Here is a 27,738-nt window from a genome sequence, read left to right on the forward strand (position 1 = left end):
TACCCTGTAGTCTCTGTTATCCGTGACCTTTTTTCTTTGCCCTTGGCCATGGCGCATGTTCAGTTGTCTGTCTTTGGGTCCCCAGTCATGTGGGCCTCCCAGCGGATGAACTGGCATACTATTTTGCTAGAGGGGCAGATACTTAACCCTCATTACTTTTCATGATTCCAGGAGCAGATATGCACATCCACATCAAATCTCCTTTAGACCAAAAGTGGAATGACATGTAATGTGCTGCTGCTCTCAGTAATAAACGCCGCAAAATCGAGTAGACTACTACAGTTTGGCACTCCTCTGTCCACTCGTTTCAGGAGGAGTCCATTGTGTTATGCTGTCTATGTATCGGTCACACTAGGCTCTTCCATTGTTTTCTCTTGTGTAGCAAGCTACCTCCAAAATGTGGTTGTGGAGCCAGACTGACTGTATCCCATATGGTAGTGGAATGCTCCCTTCTTTTGGTCCTTTATACAAAGTATAGCCTTCCAAATTCCTTGTCTTTAATACTAGCAGATGATTCATGAATGGTTGAACTGGTCCTCAGTTTCCTTCATGAAAGTGGTTTTCATTTTCAGTTCTTGGAGCAGGAGAGGGCAGTTGTGGTTGGGATCTCTTTTAGTGTTTTCTGGGTCTGGGACCCATGACCACTCCCCCCTGCAAAGACCACTATTTTATCCATCTGTTTTTCCTGTTTTAAGATGTGACTTAATCTTTGATGCCTTCTACTGTGTGTTTTTAGCTGCCTTGCTTTATAGTTTAACCCCTCTGTCTGGATCCACCCACTTTTTGCAGACATCTCTGTGCACGTAACTTTAGAATTGTGGGACTGATGGCCTCACTGTTCAGTCCCATAACACCCCCCCCCCCCCCTCCCCTGCCCTTGAATCAGTCAGTTAGTTCTATTGCAGTTTGGATACATAGGTAATTGACAACACAACAATCTGTTATTGGCAGTGTATCTCAGTTTTTGTGATCATTCTGGTACCCAAGGTCACTATTGCAGGCATTAATGTCTTATGTTCTTCAAATTGTTGCAAATATCTTATCTGTGCAAAAGTGTGAGGAAGTATCGGGAGTGATGTTGTGTTACATGTTTGAACATAGCGAATGGTATGTACAGGAGTACATTGTGACAAAAATTTCATTTAGCACGGTATAAAGATCTTGGAATGTTTTTCCCGATCTGTTCTCAGAGCAGTAGTCTTTGCCTGTGACATTGAGCAAAGGTAAGAATGGTGGTGTCTGTACATTGACATTTTTGGACATTTTTAGTTAACCAGTAGTACTCAATGCGGTGTTAGATGCTTTGACTGTAGCATATGTAAAACTACAGATTTTACTGTCTATAATGTAGTATCCCTCTTCAAATAGGGAACTATTGTATCGAAAGGTGATTAACCTGCTACTGAGTGATTGCTAATGAAACAGATCATCACACGTATCATCCTATTTTTATTGCGTGTGCAACCGAAGAAAGCTCCAGAATTAATATCCCCTTTCACCTACAAACTCCCAATTAGAACTAGTCCCATGAGTGTCTTAGAAAATCATCAGGATTGTCAAAGATAACGGGTAAAACTCCTGTCATAGGAAAGGTTATTACCTTTAAAAGTCTGTATGCTAAGGCAGACTGTCTCATTGCATCGATGATTTCAGCCGTAAATAGAAATATTAAAAAAGGTAGGAAGATTTTTCTGTTTAGCCAAAGTGACAAAAAGCAGATTACAGAGTACCTGACGGCTCAACACAAGTTTTGTCTCAAGTGCAGATAGTGTTGACGATCAGTGGACAAAGTTCAAAACCATGGTACAATATGCGTTAGATGAGTATGTGCCAAGCAAGATCGTAAGAGATGGGAAAGAGCCACCGTGGTACAACAACCGAGTTAGAAAACTGCTGTGGAAGCAAAGGGAACTTCACAGCAAACATAAACATAGCCAAAGCCTTGCAAACAAACAAAAATTACGCGAAGCGAAATGCAGTGTGAGGAGGGCTATGCGAGAGGCTTTCAATGAATTCGAAAGTAAAGTTCTATGTACTGACTTGGCAGAAAATCCTAAGAAATTTTGGTCCTATGTCAAAGCGGTAGGTGGATCAAAACAAAATGCCCAGACACTCTGTGACCAAAATGGTCCTGAAACAGAGGATGACAGACTAAAGGCCGAAATACTAAATGTCTTCTTCCAAAGCTGTTTCACAGAGGAAGACTGCACTGAGCTTCCTTCTCTAGATTGTCGCACAGTTGACAAAATGGTAGATATCGAAGTAGACGACAGAGGGATAGAGAAACAATTAAAATCGCTCAAAAGAGGAAAGGCCGCTGGTCCTGATGGAATACCAGTTCGATTTTACACAGAGTACGCGAAGGAACTTGCCCCCCCTTCTTGCAGCGGTGTACCATAGGTCTCTAGGAGAGCGAAGCGTTCCAAAGGATTGGAAAAGGGCACAGGTCATCCCCGTTTTCAAGAAGGGACGTCGAACAGATGTGCAGAACTATAGACCTATATCTCTAACGTCGATCAGTTGTAGAATTTTGGAACACGTATTATGTTCGAGTATAATGTCTTTTCTGGAGACTAGAAATCTACTCTGTAGGAATTAGCATGGGTTTCGAAAAAGACTGTCGTGTGAAACCCAGCTCGCGCTGTTCATCCACGAGACTCAGAGGGCCTTAGACACGGGTTCACAGGTAGATGCCGTGTTTCTTGACTTCCGCAAGGCGTTTGACACAGTTCCCCACGGTCGTTTAATGAACAAAGTAAGAGCATATGGACTATCAGATCAATTGTGTGATTGGATTGAGGAGTTCCTAGATAACAGAACGCAGCATGTCATTCTCAATGGAGAGAAGTCTTCCGAAGTAAGAGTGATTTCAGGTGTGCCGCAGGGGAGTGTCATAGGACCGTTGCTATTCACAATATACATAAATGACCTGGTGGATGACATCGGAAGTTCACTGAGGCTTTTTGCAGATGATGCTGTGGTGTATCGAGAGGTTGCAACAATGGAAAATTGTACTGAAATGCAGGAGGATCTGCAGCGAATTGACGCATGGTGCACGGAATGGTAATTTAATCTCAATGTAGACAAGTGTAATGTGATGCAAATACATAGAAAGATAGGTCCCTTATCATTTAGCTACAAAATAGCAGGTCAGCAACTGGAAGCAGTTAATTCCATAAATTATCTGGGAGTACTCATTAGGAGTGATTTAAAATGGAATGATCATATAAAGTTGATCGTCGGTAAAGCAGATGCCAGACTGAGATTCATTGGAAGAATCCTAAGGAAATGCAATCCGACAACAAAGGAAGTAGGTTACAGTACGCTTGTTCACCCAATGCTTGAATACTGCTCAGCAGTTTGGGATCCGCACCAGGTAGGGTTGATAGAAGAGATAGAGAAGATCCAACGGAGAGCAGCGCGCTTCGTTACAGGATCATTTAGTAATCGCGAAAGCGTTACGGAGATGATAGATAAACTCCAGTGGAAGACTCTGCAGGAGAGACGCTCAGTAGCTCGGTACGGGCTTTTGTTAAAGTTTCGAGAACATACCTTCACCGAAGAGTCAAGCAGTATATTGCTCCCTCCTACGTATATCTCGCGAAGAGACCATGAGGATAAAATCAGAGAGATTAGAGCCCACACAGAAGCATACCGACAATCCTTCTTTCCACGTACAATACGAGACTGGAATAGAAGGGAGAACCGATAGAGGTACTCAGGGTACCCTCTGCCACACACCGTCAGGTGGCTTGTGGAGTATGGATGTAGATGTAGATGTAGATAAGGTGCTCTTACCTCTTCTTCATAGGGAAGGGCCAAGTTGTGTTGTATCTATGCCCACCAGCCAGCACCGGCCGCGGTGGTCTAGCGGTTCTAGGCGCGCAGTCCGGAACTGCGTGACTGCTACGGTCCCAGGCTCAAATCCTGCCTCGGGCATGGATGTGTGTGATGTCCTTAGGTTAGTTTGGTTTAAGTAGTTCTAAGTTCTAGGGGACTGATGACCACAGATGTTAAGTCTCTTAGTGCTCAGAGCCATTTGAACCATTTGAACTACCAGCCAGCAACTAGTGTTTCCGGTAGCCTCTTACATGGAAACATTAATACTAACCCTTTTGTCCAACTCCCAGTGTGGATTTTGGTAGTAGTTGTCCACAACTGACCATTTGACTCACCTAGAATCCACTATAAGGATGGCTTTTGCCCAAAAGCAATCACACCCAACAAGCTTCATACCCATCTGCTGCCCTGCCACAAATAAATTCTCCATCATCACTCACTACTATCCAGTACTGGAAAAACTGGATCATGTTCTCTGCAATGGCTTTGTCTATTACTCTGCATGGCTTGAAATGAGAAAAACCCCTCTCAATATCCTTCACACCGCTTCTAAATGGTCTTCTACCTCTCACTTTATCTATGCAACATTTTTCCTAATTTTTGTGTTTCTCCCATTCCCAACTCCTGTGATGGGGCAAAGGTGCAAAACCTGTCCCACACATATGGCTACCACTTCTTGTTTTAACTATCGCTGGTATTTGCAATCATGTCAAAGACAGGGCATCCTGCTAATGGTTGAAAACAAAGCAAAATTAAAGGTAATCTGTCCATTCCTCGCTAAATAATGAAAGGTAGGACTTTAGCAAGAGGAAGGTGTGGACAATAAATTCAATCGTTTGCAGTTTCATCTGAAATGCAGAACCAGGTAAAAATATAGATAAAGAAGCAATAAAATGTAGGGAGGTTAGAGAGGTTTGCCGATCAAAAATAGCTGGAAGCCCCTTGGATCTTGACTCAAGACAGGCCAGCTTCTGCAGCTGACTACTAGCACCCCCAATTGCTGCCTAAGATAACTTTGAATGATGATAAATTAACCAAACACTTGAATAAAATGTGAAACTAGACTCATGACATGAATGTTGTCACCAAACAGATGACACATTGAGTCCTCGCGATTTAGTATACATTGTACAGCAACAAAATTGGTCACTAAAAAGTATATGTACCCCTGACAGCAGGGTGTAATAATAACAGATTGGGTCCTCTCACCTGAAGATGTGAGCATGAGGTATCCAGGTGGCACCAATATGGAGCCAGCAAAGGATAGTAGATTCTCTTTGGGAAGGGCAAAGGGAAGACTGCCAAGTAGCTGTTGACACTTTTATTCCTCTTAACTTCTTCATAGCTGCCATGGCTTGCCTGTCTCTGTTCCAGGCCTCCAAAACCTGAAGACTAAGTGTTAGCTGTAGATCAGCTCCTAGTATCCCCATCTCCAGTTTCCCTCGTGGTAACCTCATTTGCTAACCAACCAACAGCAAACTTATTCCCAGGAATATCTATATGACTTGAGGTCCAGAAAGACAATCATGCTACCAGTACCATGGAGCTAAGAAAGAAGATTGTGTATGGTCAAATGGATCTGAAGAAAGCATTGGTTTATGACCATGAGACTGCTTAGAATCGCCACAGATCAGAAAATTCCTGAGAAATTAAATGTAAGCATAATAAGTACTTGGATATTGGTCACTAATCCTGTCGTAAAAGTGCTGTAGTCTTACAGTATGAAGTGTTGTTAGTGACCACCACATTGTTCAGAGACATAACCAATGTTGTTGTCAATCTTCCAGCAGTAAATACAGAGGACTATTGAACCAAAAAATTCATCAAAAAGTATGAGGCCGAGCCTTTGGTCCAAAGGATAGGTGATGGCAGAGCTTCAGGATATGTATGCATCATGAACAGGTTTGTGTAGATGCTCTGACAAGAGGGTTAAATGGGGTGGGGTTGTTCAGGTCAGGGCAAAGAGCTTCAAAAAGAGCTGCTATTGACGGGGCACCATCACATAGGTGACATCGAGGTGACATAAATTCTTATGAAATTATCAGTGAGAAAGAGGTCACCATGCAAGGTGATGGTGCTCTTAATCAAAAGGGCTCGAGTAAATGGGGGAGAAGGTTTCAAGGTTCTCAAGGACATTTATTATCTTTTCTTATATGTGTGTACTATATTGATATTGGATTTTTCAGCACTGTCTATTAATGGAACTGATTTATAAATATAATTTTGCAGATGATGTCAAAATATGTCCTCTGAGTATGCAAGGAATTTGCTAAATCTTTCACAGATGTGGCCACATAGATTGTATGTTGTCCAATACTAAATAAGATGTGTGTTCTGTGTACTTAACTTTCATGATATTTATAAAAACTAAACTTGTATGTTTTGTTCACAGTATGTTAATTAACAAAATTGAGAATGTTTTTCTAACAGCTAAGTGAAGTTACTGTATATAATAGTGAAACTAATATTATATTTAAAAACTGTGTTGCAGAGCTATTGATATAAAGAGCCTGAAAATTATATCAGCTGTTGATGATGTGGAATCACTAGGATCCTCACAAAGTGTTGTTACTGTAACAAAACCAATTGCGAAACGACCAGGACGTTCCATGAGTGAAAGTTTGGCAACTACAAAAGCTTCTCAACTTCGTGAATCACCACGTAAACTTGCAGATGATTCTGGCATACGCCAGAACACTGGTGAGATATCTTTGTTGTTTCTGGAGTCTTAGTGAATCTTGAAATTGAAACGCTTCATGTTCCTGCATTTCTGATACAGTCTAAAATATGTTTTCGTTCAAAATATTGTATTCTTTGATTTCTCTCATTATGGGAATTGCTCAGGGATGCAAATCTCTTGATGGGCAGTTGTAATTAACTACCGCTGCTTACAGTAATTACTATGTAGGCTTACCATTAATAATAAGCAACTTGCGTTTCTAGATTGTCAACCATAGTTTGTTTATTCTTAAAATGATTTCAAATTAATGTTTCATTACAAGATAAGCCAGCCTGTCAATAAAAGGACCTTGCATCTCTAGTTATGATCTTGTTCAGCTGTGCCTGGTATTATTAAGTTCTGGAATTTTGTTGGTACATTTATTTTGTAAGCATATGTCATTCCATTCGTTCCATGGTGTTAGAAATCATCACAAGACTTCAGTATCCCCCTGCAGATCCGGGGTTGGAATAGGCCCAAGATATTCCTGCTTGTCGTACGAGGCGCCTAAAAGGAGTTTCACACATTTCGGCCTTTGTGTCATGGTCCCCTGTAGGATTTGACCTCCATTCTTCAAAATTTTCCCGAAGAGCGAGCCAGTTGGTTAAGAGTGCCTTACAAGGTGCATCATGTCCATTGTGCATTGAGATCTTTAGCCCACTTTCTAATCGTCACATTGCAGTCCTGCCCATTCTCCGTCTCTTGGGCAAGGACACCTTCCTGGGTGCGTTTTCCACCATGCACTATGCAGTGTCGATTTCTGTGTCGATGATGACCATGGACTTCTTTGCATCTGATATCCAGCACAGTAGCCAGTCCGTTGTGGTGGGGCCGTCATGTACCCTGTTGGTTGTAGCCCCCTGATCACACAGGGATCGCTCTGCTGATGCCTGTGCCGTTAACTCCCCATGTATGCCAAGAGGTAGATGCCCATCCCCCTGGGGCATCAGGACTCCTGGCAATGGCCATCCTGCCAAGTGACCTTTGCTGCGGCTGGGTGGCACCTGTGGAGAGGGCCCCTGGTCGTAGTGGGTGGCATCAGGACAGATGACATGTGATAAAGCATAGTCCATCATTTCTTGCTGGTGGTGAAACATCAGCAGTCTCTAAGCGACCACAAGCTCAATTTGACGCACAGAAGTATGACGCCAAATCGTTCCCCTCCCTTGCCACACCATGGGAGGAACGTCAGGCTAAGGATGGCAGCAGATGTTATTCCCCTGGTACCTTGTATTTTTGAGAGATGATGGGGAATCGTTTATGACGATGAAGCCTCAGTTTTTGTTGAGCATTTAGAGGACAAGTTCGGGGAGGTGGAGGGCTTGTCCAAAATGAGATGTGGGTCAGTCTTCCTGGGCATCCTCTGCCCAGTCATGGGAGTTACTTGCTTGTGGCAAGCGGGAGGGGGGGGGAGTTTCTGCAACCATCACGTCCCATAAGAGCTTAAATATGGTCCAGGGTATCATATTTCACAGAGACTTACTTTTGCAGTCCGACAATGAGCTGCACGCCAATTTAGAGCAGCAAGGTATAAATGTCATCTGGCTTGTCCACCGGGGTCCGAAGGATAATCAGGTTGCCACCGATGCCTTCATCTTGGTCTTTGAGGGTGATACATTGCCCGAGATTGTCAAGGTGATGGTCTACCAGTGTGATGTAAAGCCCTATATCCCTCCCCTGAAGTGGTGCTTTAAGTGCTGGAAGTTCGGCCATCTGCCTTCCCGCTGTACTTCCAGAGTCACATGCCAAGATTGCGGACGCCCATCACATCTCAATACTCCATGTGCCCCACCTCCCATCTGTATCAAATGCAGAGAGCACCGATTCGCCTTGCTCACCTGACTGCAGGATTCTCCAGAAAGAAAGGAAAATCATGGAGCACAAGACCCTGGACAGACTGACCTACACTGAGGCTAAGAGAAAATTTGAACGTGTGCATCCTTTGCTTATGACATCATCTTACACCGCTGCTACAACAGTTCTGGCACCATCAGCACTGCCAACCCAGGTCACCTCTCAGAGCTGGAAGACTATGCATGCCCTCTTGATTTTTTTGGGGGGGGGGGGGGGCGAGGGCATTTCCCTCCCTGTTGCTCCTGCAACACCTACTTCGGGAGCACCCCCCCCCCTTCCCCCCCCCCCCCCCCCCCCCCCCCACGCCTAAACCATCGAGGATGTCCATCCCCACTTCTAAACCGGAGAAGTGTAAGTCTTTTTTTGGCATCTCTTGTTAGGAAGGGGTCCCTTGAGTCTGAACTTGACTCCTTCCTTTTAGCACCTCTACTTCTGGTCCATTCACGTACACCACCATGGTGTACGCCTCGGCCGCCGCTTCGTCTGGACCTTTTGCATGGCCCTAAGGACTCCGTTAACCCTGCCGCTCTCCGCTGTCACTTCCTCTCGATTCTTGACATGTTCCGGGTCTCTGAAGCGGTTTACACCAATGGCTCAATGGCTGATGGTCATGTAGGCATCGCATATGTTCATGGAAGACATATTGAGCAGCACTCCTTGCCAGTTGGCTGCAGTGTTTACACTGCAGAGCTGACGGCCATATCTTGTGCTCTTGAGTACATCCGGATGCTCATGCCCTGGTGAGTCATTTCTCCTGTGTACTGTCTCATTGAGCAGCCTACAAGCTATTGACCAGTGCTACCCTCGCCACCCTCTGATAGCAACCATTCAGTAGTCCATCTATTCCCTGGAACAATCCTGCCATTCCGTGATGGTTGTGTGGACCCCAGGACACTTCAGAATCCCTGGTAATGATCTTGCCGACAGGCTGGCCAAACAGGTGATGTGGAAACCGCCTCTGGAGATAGGCATCTTAGAAACTGACCTACATTCTGTCTTAAACTGCAGTGTTTTCAGGCTTTGAGAGACGGAATGTCATGACAGTACGCACAACGGGGGGAGGGGCAGGGGGTTACAGAAGGGATCAGAGAATAGTCTGTACCAAACTCACATAACACCCCACCTTGCTGAGGATCATTTTGTTCATGAGTTGCAGTTTGTTAGTGTGACTCTTCTTTCTAGTACGGAGATCAGTTTCCATACATGAAAGTAGGATGCAGTTGGTACAATAGTGTCATTGCCCCCCTCCCACCACCACCACCACCACCACCACCACCACCACCACCACCACCACCACCACCAACAACAACAACAACACCATTCCCCTCTAAAAAATCTCCTATAACACAGGAGTGATGTCAGTTTATGGATAGAGGTTACCTGCTTATCACTTCTTTAGTAACTCCTCGCTATAACTGCATAATTGGGTCCATCAGAGTAAACACTTTGAGACTTGAGTCTAGTCAGAAGGATGGCTCGAGATGAAGACTATAAAGTCAGCATAATATTTAAATACTTTGTTGGGTGCAGTCTAAAGTCCACATCATGTAGGAAGACGGCCCAGTTTTCTGCTGTTCTGTGCATCCCCCTACATTAACCATTGTTAGCCAATAAGATTCATTTCCTTTCCAAGTGGCTAGCTGCAAGTTTCGTCTAGACTGTGAGACTCCGCCTCCTACATGCTGCACTGTTGTCGTACTTCACAACAACCAAATTATTCATTAGACTGTCTTAGTTTTTTCCTGTAGCGTTATAGCTGTGAATGCTTGTCTTCACAAGCAGTCAAGGAGCTTATTTACCACATTTATACCTCTTTCAATTGTGAATTTGAAAGCAGAACTCGTACTGTTGCCATCAGAAGACACAAGAATGGACTGCAGAAACATACGGTAACTGCAAGAGAACTGTAAATAACATTGTAAATGGAAGCATCAGAGCTGTAGGAACATTATGGAAAATTGGTTTCATGTCACCTGGAAAGCATCGAAATTGCAAGAAACCTTTAACACAGATGGGTGCTTTTGACAATGATGATTTTAAAGCACTTTGTGTGGATGGTGAATACCTGATATCACAAAAACTTCGTCCATGTAAAGAATTTTGAAAGACATTGGTTTATAATATGTTAAAAAGAGAGATTTTAGTTGAAAGAAGTGCCGTAGGTGCAGCACTAACTACATCCCTTATAAAGATGTGCAATATAGAAGGAGGCAGCAGTTAAACAGAGTATTTTTTTGATGAAACAGCGGTGGATCAGAATCTTTCTACATCGTATGTACTCTGCTCTGATTCACTCAGTGCTCTTCAGAGCCTTGGAGCTCCATATCTGGTCTATCCCTTGGTGCAACGGATCCAGCAGTCTCTCAATTCTTTTGCTGATGATGGCTCTCCTGTCAGCTTTCTGTGGGTTCCCAGCCATGTGGGAGTGCCTGGAAATGAGGCTGCTGATGCTGCAGCCAAGGCTGCAGTCCTCCTGCCTTGGCCAGCCTCCCATTGTGTCCCATCATCTGACATTAGTGGGGTTGTTTGTAAGAGGCTTGTGTCATTGTGGTGGGATACTTGGTCATCACTTCAAGGAAACAAGCTCCGGGCCGTAAAACCGTTCCCAAGTGCTTGGACAACCTCCTCCCGACCATCTCGGTGAGAAGAGGTCCTTCTGACCAGGTTGCGGATTGGGCATTGCTTGGTTTAGCCACTGCTACCCTGCTCTCGGTGACCCAGCCCCGCAGTGCCCTTGTGGTCATGCATTGACAGTGCACCATGTTTTATTGTCGTGTCCCCGTTTTAGTCAATCTCTTGTTGTCCGTCTCTGCCATCTACTTTACAGGATATTTTAGCTGATGACGCTCGAGCAGCTGCTCGTGTTCTTCGTTTTATTACTTTGACTGGCTTGTCCAAAGACATCTAACTCTTTCACTTATTTTATCTGCATCTTTGTAAGAACTTTCTGGTGTCCCCCCCCCCCCCTCCCCCCTAGTTTTACTAGATTCTATGTGCTCTTGCAATTGTGACTGGGTGCTAATGACCTCAGCAGTTGAGCGCCCTTAACACAAAATTATAAGTTCCGTGATGTCAGTGCTGTCACACAGTTTTGCATTTATCCACGTATCATTCTCAGTGTAGTACCATGAAATTAATTTGGGCAAAGGTTAAAGACTATGTGGGAGAAAAAAATCATTTAAAATAACAGACACAAATCCCCCCCCCTTCAGGGTGGGCACGGTCTGATGCATGCTGAAAAGCTTCAGGAAGAATACTTCGATAGCGAGGTGAAGATGGATATAATCCTTTACCCATCATTGTAATTTATGATCATATGGTTCCAACATACTCTTGATAGCAGACTGTGGTAGTATGATGTAGATTTTGAAGCAACGTAAAGTAGTAATATTTTGTAGTTTAAAAGACTCACGGTTTAATAAATGTGTTTGTCAACATATCAGTAGCATACACAGTATATAAGAACTTCTTAGCCTTTATTGATATGCAGACTATAATATGAAACACATTGCCCAAGGAGAAGTTAAGCTTTTCAGTGTGTTGCATGCTCTAATAGCCCATGAGAATGTGGCTGGATAAATTCATCAGAAACTCCGATATTGCCACAGGTAAATCCCTGTCACTTTCAACGCACGTGTTAGAAAGTTACTTGTTGAGGTATCAGTGGTTTTCAGCGTTATAAGTCAATGGTCTCGTGGGCTATTCACAGATGATGGTTAATTGTTTGCTTTTTTGATGGGTTATAAATGCTGTCTCTCGCTGTAATGTTGAATGAGTTAATTTACACCCATAATGCCCATTGACAGCGAAAAATATAACACCATACTGACCATTTTTACAGTAGTTTTTTTACATTAGTCTTTTCTACCATTAATTCTTTATACACCGAACTACAGTTGAAGACCCACATATACACCTTACGCCATTTTTTAAATTCTATGGAGTAGAAGCAGTTTTTGAGCAAATATAATGACTTCGGCTTGTGGTTGAAGTTTATTTTGTTGTATATTACATTTTTACTTGTAATACAGTCCAAATTGCAATAAATGACATTTTTTGCAAGTAGTTTCATGACCTTGTCAGTAGACAGTTGTAATTTTGAGAAAAATTGTACTTCACATCTTCACAAAGCTGTGCAGAGATGGACGCAATGTCACAAAGACGTGAAACAAAATTTCTCATAAGATGATTGATCGAACTTGGTTTTAAAATTTATTATTCCCCTTACAGATTTAAATGTATAATACAATGTACCACAGGCAAATGAACTGATTTTTGCCCACAGCAACGCAGTTCAGTAATGTGGAATTTGTTTGCCTGCTCTATGCTGCCACGCATGCACACATCTCATCCCCTCCACGCATCCCTATCGATCCGCCTCTACATGCGGAAGCACCATCCTATGTAATGTTGGCTATATTTGGTATTATTATCTTTCACAGCCAAATTCAGTGAACTCAATCTCATTTGTATCAGCTTTCATTGATGTTAAACAGCATTGCATATTGTTTGTTGTTGTAAGTTTTGTTTTATTTACTTACAAATTTTTGCTACGGCTTTGGACTTCTTTCCTTTGGTAATTCTTAGAAAACAACTTCACTGTATTATTTGTATTATCTTCAGTTCTTGATTACAGTTAGTCCTCATAAAACAAAGCAGTATCATTGCTTCATATTTTGACCACGTTGGTGAAGCTTTTGGGTGTTGTTGAATGACGTTACAGAAACCATTTTACCAAATTAGTGTATGAGGAAGAATCAGCAAAATTTACTTCATTTAAAGCATATTTTAATCTAAATTACAGTGTAATGAACAAATATTTAAAATGTTTAACATGTGATTGCTTCTAAATAGCACTTATTACAGTTAATGAAGGGAGCAGAACACCCAGCAAAAAGGACAGAGCTCGCCAGAAAATGTCAGAAAGAGATGAAGCTTGCTTTGGCTCATCAGTTGACAACATATTAGGCCATGAATTTGATTTTGAAAAAAATTTAGCATTATTTAATAAGAAGGTGAGAAATACACATTTAATTTGTTTTAGACAGTTTGTAGTTAAGAAATAAATCACAATTTTTTTGGATGATCTCTCCACTGTTTTCTTATTTATAGGCAATTTATGATGAGATCAATGCATCACAAAGGCCAGATGTGATTCGACAAGCAGACTTTGCAAAACGAAATCAAAAATATCGCCATTATGAAAATGTTATAGAAAGCTCACCAGCTTCATACAGACAAATTATAGTACCAGCACCAGGGTTGGCAGAATATGTCACGGGTAATGTATTTTTGTCAAATGTGGTGGCTTCATGAGAATTTGACATGTATCTTACCATATGCTTATCTCTCTGCTTTCTCTGTTTCACCCAAACTAATTGCAAATCATTGCTATAAATGAAAGAAGGTTGTACACAAGCAAGAGATGTGGATAATTCAGAAAACTTGTTATGTAGTGGTAAGAAAGAGCTTTAAAAAGATTTTAAATGAAAAAAAAGGGAAAAAGATTCACAGCAGCAGATGGGGACTCCGACTGTAATTTATTGGTTATGAACTGTGGATTAAAACTGAAGAAATGGCAGAAAGGTAAGAAATTAAGGAAATGGGACTGGGGTAATTTTAAATGAGCACAGGTTGTTGAGAGTTTGAGAGGTAGTGTTAGACCATTATTTACAGAAACAGTGTACAGGAATACAAGACGAGATGAATGGGTAGCTTTCAGAGGTAATCGTGAAGGTAGTTACGATCAAATAGGTTAAAGGAGAGGCTCAGCAGAAATCCTTGAATAACACACAAAATACTGAATTTAATTGATAAGAGGAGAAAAAAATATGCAGAAAATGAACAAGGGTAAAGGGAATACAGAATTGTAAAAAGAGAGAGAGAGAGAGAGAGAGAGAGAGAGAGAGAGAGAGAGAGAGAGAGAGAGAGAGAGAGAGAGAGAGAGACTGACAAATGCAAAAGAAGGAAAGTTGTGAAAGCATTTCTGATTAGGGGAAACTTGGATGCCACCTATACAATTAAAGAGACCTTCAGAAAAAAAAAAAACGAGCAGCTGTGTGAATTCCAAGAACCCATGTGGCAAACCGCTAGAAAACAATGAAGAGAAAGGTGGAAGGAATATATAAAATCACTGTAGAGGGGAAAGTAACTTCAAGGCAATATTATAGAAAGGGGACAAGAAGTAACAGACGATGAGATGGGACATATAGTACAAGAATAATTTGACTGAGGAGGAAAACTCAACTTGAAACAAAGCACCTTGAGTAGATGAAATGCCTTCAAACTAGAGATATCCATGGGAAAGCCAGCCATGACAAAAGTATTGCACCTGCTGCGCACGATGTTTGAGACAGGCAAACCTCAGATTTCAAGAATAATATAATGAAACCAGTTCCAGAGAAAGCAGGTGCTGACAGCTATGAATATTACCAAACTGTTGTTGTTATGGTCTTCAGTCCTGAGACTGCTTTGATGCAGCTCTCCATGCTACTCTATCCTGTGCAAGCTTCATCATCTCCCAGTACCTACTGCAATCTACATCCTTCTGAATCTGCTTAGTGTAGTCATTTCTTGGTCACCCTCTACGGTTTTTACCCTCCATGCTGCCCTCCAATACTAAATTGGTGATCCCTTGATGCCACGGAATGTGTCCTACCAAACGATCCCTTCTGGCCAAGTTGTGCCACAAACTTCCCTTCTCCCCAATCCTATTCAATACTTCCTCATTAGTTATGTGATCTACCCATCTAATCTTCAGCATTCTACTGTAGCACCACATTTCGAAAGCTTCTATTCTCTTCTTGTCCAAACTATTTATCGTCCATGTTTCACTTCCATACATGGCTACACATCATACAAATACTTTCAGAAATGACTTCCTGACACTTAAATCTATACTCGACTTAAATCTATACTCGATGTTAACAAATTTCTCTTCTTCAGAAACGCTTTCCTTGCCATTGCCAGTCTACATTTTATATCCTCTCTACTTTGACCATCATCAGTTATTTTGCTCCCCAAATAGCAAAACTCTTTTACCACTTTAAGTCTCATTTCCTAATCTAATTCCCTCAGCATCACTCGACTTATTTCGACTACATTCCATTATCCTCGTTTTGCTTTTGTTGATGTTCATCTTATACCCTCCTTTCAAGACACTGTCCATTCTGTTCGACTGCTCTTCCAAGTCCTTTGCTGTCCCTGACAGAATTACAATGTCATCGGCGAACCACAAAGTTTTTATTTCTTCTCCATGGATTTTAATACATACTCAGAAGTTTTCTTTTGTTTCCTGTCCTGCTTGCTCAATATACAGATTGAATAACATCGGGGAGAGGCTACAACCCTGTCTCACTCCCTTCACAACCTCTGCTTCCCTTTCATGCTCCTCCATTCTTATAACTGCCATCTGGTTTCTGTACAAATTGTAAATAGCCTTTCGCTCCCTGTATTTTACCCCTGCCACGTTCAGAATTTGAAAGAGTATTGCAGTCAACATTGTCAAAAGCTTTCTCTAAGTCTACAAATGCTAGAAACGTAGGTTTGCCCTTCCTTAATCTAGCTTCTAAGATAAGTCGTAGGGTCAGTATTGCCTCACGTGTTCCAACATTTCTACGGAATCCAAACTGATCTTCCCCAAGGTCGGCTTCTTATAGTTTTTCCATTCGTCTGTAAAGAATTCGTGTTAGTATTTTGCAGCTCTGACTTATTAAACTGGTAGTTCGGTAATTTTCTCGTCTGTCAACACCTGCTTTCTTTGGGATTGGAATTATTATATTCTTCTTGAAGTCTAAGGGTATTTCGCCTGTCTGGTACATCTTGCGCACCAGATGGTAGAGTTTTGTCAGGACTGGCTCTCCCAAGGCCGTCAGTAGTTCCAATGGAATGTTGTCTACTCCGGGGCCTTTGTTTTGACTCAGGTCTTTCAGTGCTCTCTCAATCTCTTCACGCAGTATCATACCTCCCATTTCATCTTCATCTACATCCTCTTCCATTTCCATAATATTGTCCTCAAGTACATCGCCCTTGTATAGACCCTCTATATACTCCCTCCACCTTTCTGCTTTCCCTTCTTTGCTTAGAACTGGGTTTCCATCTGAGCTCTTGATGTTCATACAAGTGGTACTCTTATCTCCAAAGGTCTCTTTAATTTTCCTGTAGGCAGTATCTATCTTACCCCTAGTGAGATAAGCCTCTACATCCTGACATTTGTCCTCTAGCCATCCCTGCTTAGCCATTTTGCACTTCCTGTCGATCTCATTTTTGAGATGTCTGACCACAAAAAGGAATACAGAGTCCACATCTGCCCCTGGAAATGTCTTACAATTTAAATCTGGTTCCTAAATCTCTGTCTTACCATGATATAATCTATCTGAAACCTGTCAGTATCTCCAGGCTTCTTCCATGTATACAACCTTCTTTTATGATTCTTGAACCAAGTGTTAGCTATGATTAAGTTGTGCTCTGTACAAAATTCTACCAGACGGGCCCTCTTTCATTTCTTACCCCAATCCATATTCACCTACTAAGTTTCCTTCTCTCCCTTTTCTTACTACCGAATTCCAGTCACCAAGAGGACGCCATCATCATTTAATCCTACAGTAAAGCTGCATGCCCTTGGGAAAAATTACGGCCGTAGTTTCCCCTTGCTTTCAGCCGTTCGCAGTACCAGCACAGCAAGGCCGTTTTGGTTATTGTTAGAAGGCCAGATCAGTCACTCATCCAGACTGTTGCCCCTGCAACTACTGAAAAGGTTGCTGCCCCTCTTCAGGAACCACACGTTTGTCTGGCCTCTCAACAGATACCCCTCCGTTGTGGTTGCACCTACGGTATGGTTATCTGTATCGCTGAGGCACGCAAGCCTCCCCACCAACGGCAAGGTCCATGGTTCATGGGGGGAGGATTACCAGACTATCAGTTTAGTAAGTCATGGTTGCATAAATACTGATTTCAGTTATTTAAAGATGAGTGGAAAAGCTGGTAGAAATAAACCTCGGGGAAGATCATTTTATGTTCTGAAGAAATGTAGCAATACAGTAACACTTACCCTAGCACATCAATTTTAAGTTAGACAAACCAACATTTACAGCATGTGTAGATTCAGAGGAAGTGTTTGAACATGTTGACAGGAATATGATATTTGAAATCCTGAAGTTACCAGGGGTCAAATACAAGAAGCTTTAGTCTAATTACAATTTGTACAGAAACCAAACAGCAGTTACAAGATTTGAAGAACATCAAAAGAAAGCAGTGGTTGAGTCATGATTGAGATACTGAATAACATTGGAGATAGGCTGCAACAACCTGTGCATTGGACAAGCAGTGAAGGAAACTAAAGAGAAATATGGAAAATTTAGGTTTGCTTGTGGCAATAATTGTCTTAGGTGCAAAGGACTTCAAAGATCAGCTGAACAGAATGAATAAAGAAGTAATAAGATAAATATCAACAGAAGTAGAATGTGGGTAACAAGATGTAGACAAAGTAAGTTGGGTAGTACTGAGGGAATTAGAGTAGGAAATGAGCCTCTAGAATTAGAAGTAGTGTTTGTAAATGTACTGACCTGTATTTACTTGGCCTTGGTAACAGTGGCCCTTGACATCACGGTTTCTGAAACTGGACACAACACCATGATGGTTAACTTGAAATCTTTTCACATTTATTGTTACTTGATGATGTGTTGCATGCCAAACATGAGCGTCACTTGGAGTTGGGTGACAAGATGTTGGAAGAAGGAAATAGTTGGTTCGCCTAAGTGAGATGGAGCCTTGACCTGACAATATTGTTAAAATTCCCTTACCACAAAAGTTAAGACTTGGAACAAATACTGGGATGACACATATGTGGCTTCACAACTTCTGACTGTATTCAGAAAACAGTACCAACTCATATACTTGCTCTAAAGGAATTGTACTGACAAAAAGACCAGGTCTTTCCACAGAGATGGTGATTGACTAGCACAGTTCCGTCTACTTAAAATGGATCTGTCAGTAGTAACTGAGTCTGCACCCATAACGCAAATGCTGAAGTCTCTAGCTAAATGATCCAGGTGGGCGAACTGGGTTGATCCTGCACCAGAGGCTTCCACAGAGATGTGATCCCTGTGGCAGGGGGTTGGGATTGGAAGTGACACTTACTATTCCAGTCCTGTCACAGGCTTATCCTTCCCCATCAGAGGCCAGGTCACCTGGGAAAAGCAAACATGTTATATGCTAGCTCTGCTGCAGTCATTTCACGGCTTTTTATATTGGTGTGACTACCAACCTGTTGCCCACCAGGATGAACAGCCACTGCCGAACTGTGGCAAAGAGCAAAGTAGACCGCACTGTGGCAAAACATGCACCTAAACATTACATCCTTAATTTCAATGCCTGCTTCACTACCTGAGCCATTTGGGTCCTTCCCTCCTCCACCAGCTTTTCTAAACTGTGCAGATGGGAGTTATCCTTACAACACATTCTCTGTTCTCGAAATTATACTGGCCTCAACATATGGTAACATACTTGTCTGCACACCCTCTATCCTGTCAGGTTCCCTTTGCACATTGACCACTCAAGAGATTGAGAAATAGTTTTCTGTGTGATAATTGACCCTAATGATAATTAACCGTTCAGGGCTAACCTGACACAAATTTTTCACATCTGTGGTTATGTTGTGGAGACTTCTGGCACAATGTATGTATTTCAGAATTACAGTTTCGTCTGCTATCAGTTTAACATTTGAACATCAACAGTAATCCCTAAGTTTCTGTATCTTAACCCGTGTTAATGTGATAGATGCTAATGCAACCTTCACACCCTTTTCTTCAATTCCTCCCCTGCACACTTTATGCCCATACTTTCAGTAAATAACTTATTACATGATTATTCCTTCATCATGTCATGGTTGTTGCAGAATTTTCGAGATTATTTGTTAAATTTATCATGTATGGCTACTCAGCATTGTGCTCCAAATTCTCATGTGAGACCCATCATCTTGAAATCCATTTCTGTCATTCTCCGAGACTGTGTGTGTGTGTGTGTGTGTGTGTGTGTGTGTGTGTGTGAGTGAGAGTGAGAGAGCCTGACTGTGCTTAGTTCTTTCTGCACACGATATTTTTAAGAGAAATTTCAGACTTCACATATATTTACTAGCAAGAGAAAATAATTTTTATGCAAGTATGAAAGTTGTCATGCAAAATATTTTTATTAAAAATATAATGTAATTGGATACATAAATCTACCCACAAGTGGCAGCAGGAGAAAACAAATATAAAGGTTTTGAAATTTCCAAGCTTTTGGAGCCAGTGGCTCCTCCTTTTGGAGAAGGGCCGAAGGGGAAGAGAAAGGGGTGAAGGAAAATTAGGAAATGGGGAGAGTTCAGAAAAGCCCCCCCCCCCCCCCCAGGTGGGAACTGGCATTACATGTCCTTGGTTTGTGCCACCTAATTGGCATTAATTTATGTTAATTTCTTTGGTCTCAACATTTCTTCTCAGTAACCACTTTTTCTTCGCTCTTCTTTAGTTTTATGTATCTTTTATTTTCTGACCTGTCTATTTTTTCCCATCCTCCACCTCAACCACATACAATGCACTTAGCTTTCTGCTCTTATTAACTCTTGCATGGTGTTTTGTCAGTAATATGTGTCTTGCTTCTTGCCCTACCTTCCACTTTTAAGCTCTCAGGTTTTTCTATCTCGTCCAGTGCTGTCCCCAATGATTGGTCTTTCCTTCTCATCCTGTCTGGTAAGTCTTCCCACATCCGGGGTTCTGGGTGATTTTTCTGAGCTCTTCCCATTTCCTAAACCTGACCTGTCGTTTCCCTTCAATCCTGTTCCTTACCTTTCTATCAGAATGAGGAGCCACTGGCTCTGAAAGATTGAAAATTTCTACCTTCACATTTTTTCCTCCTGCCCATGTTTGGTGAGTAGATTTTTTTATGCAACTAGGTATGTAATATTTTCAAAAAATGTTTGTTATAGTAATTTTATCAGAATTATCAATGAGGTTTTAAAAAGAGAAACAAAATCTCTCTCTCTCTCTCTCTCTCTCTCTCTCTCTTGATGTTTCTTAATCTTAAAGTAGTTATGTCATTCAAAATCAAATTAAAAGGTACAGTAGAGACTTGATATAATGCTGTTGTCAGGAAAAATGTATGACCCCCATTTTATAGCTCAACAAAATAAACTGAGAGTGAACTACAGAATGGCAAAGATTGGAAAAGCACATAATGCAGTGTTATACTTAACTGTATAATGTACAGTGTTTAACTTTAAAAAAAAAAAAAAAAAAGTTTAAAAGCCTTAACAAATTCAGAAATTTCTCAAAACTTGACTCAAATGTTGTCCAACCAAGAACAGTACAGTAGTTCCAAATAAAATACTGTACTGCACTATGATGGATAAAATACATTAGTATGAGTGTCACGATTTACAACACTGTATCCAGGCTACTGTAAGTTCATTTTTCCACTGCTTTAAGGAAGCTGGTAAGCTTTCTTCATCAGGCCGTTTCAAGCATTTTCTTTTGTGTGTATTGTTTTTATGTTGATCAAATTCCACAGCTGAATACAGTTTTGGTTCAGTTTCTCTCACTCCATGTGGGCCTAATAATTTGTTATATTACCCAATGTTTTAGGTGTACTGGGAGCACCTTCATTGTTTTCTTCTTCTTCTTCTTGCTCTTTGTAATCATCACCTGTGTCTGCTTTACCCTTCTTATTCTTTACAGCATCAGCAATGTATTGGTCTTCTATGATCTCTGAAAATGATTCATCATGACAGGTTTGCTGAATAATGCAACAGTCTTCAGATATAAAGGATATTTTTATTTCCCCATCTAAATTTATTATTGGTGTGTGAGCAATTCACAGTGATGATGAGTATTAAATACATTTATGAAGTCCTGATCTGGAATCTGAATTAGTACCATTGTGTGTTTGGGCAAAAACAGTTTTCATTATTTTATCTTCTGACTGTGAGACATCTGTAGGTGGATGAGCTGGTTAGTGATAAAGAATTAGCTGTGCTTCTTCTCTCAGCTTTGTCACTGAGTGAACAAACTCTTCCTGAAACTGTCATGAATTTAATCTTGGAATGCATGGTAAGTCATCTGTAATGACATTTTTACATGCTTGAAACATCTCCAGCTTTTACTTTTGCCGATACAATGAGGTTTCAGCTTATGGCTAGCTGATTTATTTGACAGAGGAGTGTGATTCTGTTTTTGTTTGTTTTGAGAGTCCCCCCCCCCAAGTGGGAAAGAAAATTTTCGCTATCTTTAAATAGAAGAGATACCATGTACAGTTAACAAATCACCAGAAGACATGAGACAGTCTTTTCTTAATTAATCCACTCTCTTTTTTTCCAAGTGTCTTCAGTTAGGTGGAGCTGTTTGGAAAACTGGCAGACTTCTGCGAAATAATACAACATATGAATATAATAGAGGGAAACATCCCGCGTGGGAAAAATATATCTAAAAACAAAGATAATACAACATATGATTTATTAGATGTATTTGATGATGTGCTTCACATATGACTGTTATGTATAACTATCTGCTTCCGTTTTCCTTCAGTTATTACAGTTTCATATATAAGTTTCACTGTTCTGGAATATACCTGTATTAAACATTGGAGCCTGACCAGCTCAGAAGTCAGTATATGTCTAGAGCAATATTTTCCAAGTCACTATTTTTGCAGTACTTTTTTTTTAATCAGAAAATTAATTCAGAAGTTAAATTGTGCAGTTTTGTGTGGTGTTGTAATGTAATGTCATAGACGTTTGATTTTAATGGCAGAGTCTAATGTTGCTCAGCCTAATTGAAGAGTTTACATTACAGTTCAAGCTATAATTAATAATGTGAAAAGCAGTAACAGAAAAACTAGAACTGCCTTGTAAATAGGCAAAGACTGTTGCAAATGTAGGCAACAGATTCTATCAATGATTATTTTCAGCAGTCAGATGTCGTCTTTCAGAGGATTAAAGAACTGTTCGCAATTGTGATAATTAATTTAGATTCCTCCTCTTAAATAAACTTACAGGCCAAAGTTACATGTTTGAGGAACATTCACTGATTAAAGTTTGGCAGACCAAAAAGTTGCTTAGTTTCCTTCCACGGTTCCCTAACGAAGGCAAACTTTAATCCAAGGCAAATACTGTGGTATGATAAAGATTATTGTGATGCTGTTTACAATGCGGCTCACATCAGCAACATTGTCTTGAACAGAGAGAAACTAGAATAAATTAATGCTCACAAGTGCACATTTGTTATCAGCAGTATGTGATTAAAACACAGTATGCAATATAAGTGTTTATCGAATAAAAGTGATAAGAGTCATAGCAGTTGCCAATTCTAATAGCTGTCTGCTAAATTGAAGAAATTATAAGGTGAGTGTTTTATACAAGTATGGTTTTTAAATAAGGCCACTGCAGTTGGACATCTGATCATGCAGACCAATTAAATCATGTACTAGCAAGTCATAGAATCACTGTGACAGTTGCACTCAGTCAGAATTACAAAAAAAAAAAAAAATGCAGTTATGATTAATAGTGTTGGATAACTCACATTGATTTGTTTGTTTATAGATGATGGTTTGGTCATCCCCAGTATCAGTCTAGAGTTGCGTTGTGATCTGCTCAGAGCTGCCGAAGAAAGAGGACTGACAGCAGAACGACAGATAGAGCTCATGGGCCGTGCAGCTACTGAAATGGCTCTGCAACTTTTAGGTGGTGGGCACAGGTGCGGATCATCAGTATGTCAAAATTTTCTAATTTCTGTGTAAATTTCCTTCTTTTTTAATTGTGGTTAAAATGTGCAGCTTGAGAGGAATTCTTGTATGGTGAGCCATTACACAGGTTAAGTAAAAAAATGGACTCCCTGAAGGTGAAGATATGTTGTGACACATTGCTTATAAAGTTTTATGGGCCTTTATTTTCTGATAAAAATGCTGCTGTTCGAATCATCTCCGCACTGCAGAAGAGATTGTATTCTACTGCATTGGCATGTAGATGTTGGATGATTTCCAAGTAAATTTTTGTGCTTTAGCAGTGGATAATTGAAGGGTTCAGGGGAAGAAAGTACTGACCTCCAGTTTAATAAGGGTTAGTCTGATCATCTGTTGTTTTTGAAAGCACCCAAACGGTTCCACATGTACCCTCATAACATGCCGTCCATTACAGTGCCTGACAAAAAAAGAAAGGCGCACTCAGAAGGGTAGGAGGAAATTAAATGAAACTTAACAGGTTGGAAGACATGTGATATTTAAAGGATCACACTACTGAATAAAATTTACGTAGAGCTTGGCATTATTAGCTCATGTATTAGTCTGACATTGCACTATCAACATGCTAGTTGCATGCACTAAACTGCTTAGGAAGGGTGTCATACAGCTATTGCACCCTCTCTTGAGGCAAGTTGGCCCACACGTTCTATCAGGGACAGATCTGAGGATCTATCTTGCCACAGGAGTACGCCAACATCACGCAGGCAGTTAATAGATAAATTTGCCACATGGACGATCATTGTCCTGTTGAAAAATGCCATTGACATTCTGTCTCGTGAGAGGTAGTGTGAGGACACAGGGTATCTGTGATGTATTGTTGTACCAACAGAGTTCTCTCCCTCACTGCTAGCCATCCCCAGGAGTAACACTGCTGTGCCTCTCCAAAACATTGCAAAAATTGAGCTTCTCCCCAGATTCTCACCATACTCGCTGACGACAGTCATCCGGGTTACTGCTGAACACAATGCAACTCCATTCATCTGTAGTCATTGCTTCCCAGTTACAGCCCCACTCCCAACGGAGCTGTGTTGTTTATATGGATGGGATGATAATTCCCTTGTCCAGCTGCTGATCATCTCTGACCAAAGGTGCAGCATGTCACATAATGTTGCAGAGAGTACATTACCTCTTTTCATATGGCATGTACGGGTGTGAAGAGTTTATTGTGTGTTTGGTTCACAGTATGGCAATCCTCCCTAGTGGTGGCTAGTCATGGTTGACCAGAACCTTGAAGATGAGTACACCTGACCTCATTTATCTTGTGGTCATCTGTTGGTGGTGCAATGCATCCAACATTGGGCCACTGTGACATATGAGTGCCCTCAGTTCTGGGTATTGCATGATTTGACTAACCAATGAGGGCTCTTTCAAACTCTGTCTGGTTCTGATAATGCTGTCTTGCATGAGTACGTGGTATCTCAGTCTCCCTCACAGTGATCACCCTACATCTGACACTGTTCATATCCCTTATATATCCTACAACACTAACAATGCTAATGCTCTCCGGTGGCCATTATATGTATCTACATTACCACACAGCTAAACCAGAATCTGGTACCAGTTGCAGATTGCCTACCTAACAGTTTCAAGGGGCAACATATTTCATTTATTATTCATTGAATTTAAATATTTAAAATGCTGTCATAATGTGCTCATTAATGGGTAGAATTTGGTATTGAAAGTTCCAACACAATAAGAAAAGTGTTATTGTTAGAAACTGTGTGTATGTCTTGAGCCAATATAACTGACAGCGTGCAAATACACGGGCATCATTCATCCAGTGTCTGAGAATTAGAGTACTGAGCTACTTGAAATAAACTTTACACATAATTTTAAACATTTACAAAACTTTTTGTTACTGTCACCAATCACAAAATGACAAAAGGAAATAAGTTTATTGCTTACAACATTTCTGCTGTTCATTCAGGAGAAATCATCATCAGACATAACATTTTAATGTATTACTCTCTTTAATTTATTCACAATACACTTTGCAGACAGTATGTACAGATATATTGCTGAATGTGCTTGCAAAATATATCATTATATGATACACAGGAGATAAAAGTAATTGGACAGTTGAAGCAGTTCTATACACGGGTATTGGATTATTAAAGAATTGTGAGTTTACTGGTCCCAGAGAATTGCAGCTCCAATGTGTACTACTGTACAGTGTAACTAAATTCCCTTTACAGATGTTGTGGACTGTAGTTTGGGCCAAGATGATTAAGTTCAGCCTAAGAACTTACATCCAAAAACATAATATTTTCCCTCTATGCACAAAATACCACATCATACAGTCAAATCTCCCACATTTTCGGCACCACTGACAAAGGTATTGCGTGTTTCATCTGTCAATCACGTGGTGTCCTATGCCCACTACTGGTTTGTGTATATGCCATTCAGTTGTTTGTGATCTAGCCATAGAGATGTGTACCTACTGTTGTGCTTGTGGTATTTCTTCATACAGTACTACTGTACAGTTGTAACTAGTCACAACAGTACAGAATGAGAGTGTTTGGACAAGTCCGACTTCTCACGGCTGATCCTTTTCACGAATGAAGCAAAGTTCACAAGGGAAGGTGATCGCTGTTCCCACAAAAATCATGTGTGGTCTGATGAAAACCCTCATGCTGCACACCTCCATGCATTTCAGGAACAGTAGAGTCGTCAAGATTCCTGGATGTATTTGTGGTTGGGCCGTACCTTCTTCCACCACATCTCACAGGTACCATGTGCATGAGATTCCTTCAAGGGATACTGCATGGCCACATAGAAGATGCGCCAGTGCATGTGCATCAAAATACGTGACTCTAGCATGATGATGCACCACCACATTTTTCACTTATGGTCTGAGATCAAGTCAACCATTGATTTGGTGGACAACAGTGGTTTGCTTATACTAGACTGATTGCGTGGCCTGCGTACTGTCCCAGCTTGAACCTTCTAGACTGCTATCTTTGGGGGTCACATGAAATCTGTGATGTGAGATCCCTGTGGCATATGAGGCAGAAGCAGATGCTGGAGGACCAGGGATTGGTGACAGTTTGTTCCAGAATATGATACGGAGGTATCATATCTGTGTTGGTCGGTGGCTGTCGCATTGATCCCTACTTGTAAATGGGCTCAGATGACAAGCAGCAGGAGCCCTAGAGCAAAGTATTGTGATATTTTGTATGTTGTGGGAAAATGATATGTTTCTGTGCATGACTTCCTATGAATTCTCTTGGTCCTCACTAAAAGTCCTCAAAGTCTGTAAAGGGAATTTATTTACACCCTTTATAAAGACTAGGCAAGACATTGTTTCCAGAAATCTTGAAAAGTTCTTTAGAGATTCACTTCAAATTGTTACACAATTCTCTAATAAACGTTGAAATGGCCATGGGATAGTTTATATAACTTCCACATGGGAAAAATATATTAAAAACAAAAATTCCAAGCAGGAAAGTGCCAGTAGATAGGCACAATAAATAAAACACACAAACACACAAGCAGAATTTCTAGCTTTCGCAACCGACGGTTGCTTCTTCAGGAAAGAGGGAAGGAGAGGGAAGGACGAAAGGATGTGGGTTTTAAGGGAGAGGGTAAGGAGTCATTCCAATCCCAGGAGCGGAAAGACTTCCCTTAGGGGGAAAAAAGGACAGGTGTACTCTCGCAAAAACACACACATCCATCCGCACATACACAGACACAAGCAGACATATTTAAAGGCAAAGAGTAAGGGCAGAGATGTCAGTCGAGGTGGAAGTACAGAGGCAAAGAAGTTGTTGAAAGATAGGTGAGGTATGAGCGGCGGCAACTTGAAATTAGCGGAGGTTGAGGCCTGGCGGATATCGAGAAGAGAGGATATATTGAAGGGCAAGTTCCCATCTCCGGAGTTCGGGTAGGTTGGTGTTGGTGGGAAGTATCCAGATAACCCGGACGGTGTAACACTGTGCCAAGATGTGCTGGCCATGCACCAAGGCATGTTTAGCCACAGGGTGATCCTCATTACCAACAAATACTGTCTGCCTGTGTCCATTCATGCGAATGGACAGTTTGTTGCTGGTCATTCCCACATAGAAAGTGTCACAGTGTAGGCAGGTCAGTTGGTAAATCACGTGGGTGCTTTCACACGTGGCTCTTCCTTTGATAGTGTACACCTTCCGGGTTACAGGACTGGAGTAGGTGGTGGTGGGAGGGTGCATAGGACAGGTTTTACACGGGGGCCGGTTACAAGGGTAGGAGCCAGAGGGTAGGGAAGGTGGTTTGGGGATTTCATAGGGATGAACCAAGAGATTACGAAAGTTAGGTGGACGGCGGAAAGACACTCTTGGTGGAGTGGGGAGGATTTCATGAAGGATAGATCTCATTTCGGGGCAGGATTTTAGGAAGTCGTATCCCTGTTGGAGAGCCACATTCAGAGTCTGATCCAGTCCCGGGAAGTATCCTGTCACAAGTGGGGCACTTTTGGGGTTCTTCTGTGAGAGGTTCTGGGTTTGAGGGGATGAGGAAGTGGCTCTGGTTATTTGCTTCTGTACCAGGTCAGGAGGGTAGTTGCGGGATGCGAAAGCTGTTTTTAGGTT

The 27,738-nt window shown here is 41.4% G+C and overlaps 1 protein-coding gene across 4 annotated transcripts in view; it reads left to right on the forward strand.

Moving 5' to 3' along the window:
* The window catches only part of LOC126272484 (enhancer of mRNA-decapping protein 3), a 90,667-nt gene that overhangs the window by 27,608 nt on the left and 35,321 nt on the right, over window positions 1-27,738 (forward strand). For 2 of the 4 annotated variants that reach the window (XM_049975369.1, XM_049975370.1), the window contains exons 3-6: window positions 6,332-6,540; window positions 13,280-13,428; window positions 13,526-13,694; window positions 22,977-23,130. In XM_049975369.1, the coding sequence (XP_049831326.1) occupies window positions 6,332-6,540; window positions 13,280-13,428; window positions 13,526-13,694; window positions 22,977-23,130 (681 nt within the window). Of the gene's footprint in view, window positions 1-6,331; window positions 6,541-13,267; window positions 13,429-13,525; window positions 13,695-22,976; window positions 23,131-27,738 lie in introns of all 4 variants that reach the window. The other 2 variants (XM_049975368.1, XM_049975367.1) reach the window with 1 other exon arrangement.

This window comes from Schistocerca gregaria, chromosome 5 (assembly GCF_023897955.1).
Source record: "Schistocerca gregaria isolate iqSchGreg1 chromosome 5, iqSchGreg1.2, whole genome shotgun sequence".
In the NCBI taxonomy this organism is placed as follows: Eukaryota; Metazoa; Arthropoda; class Insecta; order Orthoptera; family Acrididae; genus Schistocerca; species Schistocerca gregaria.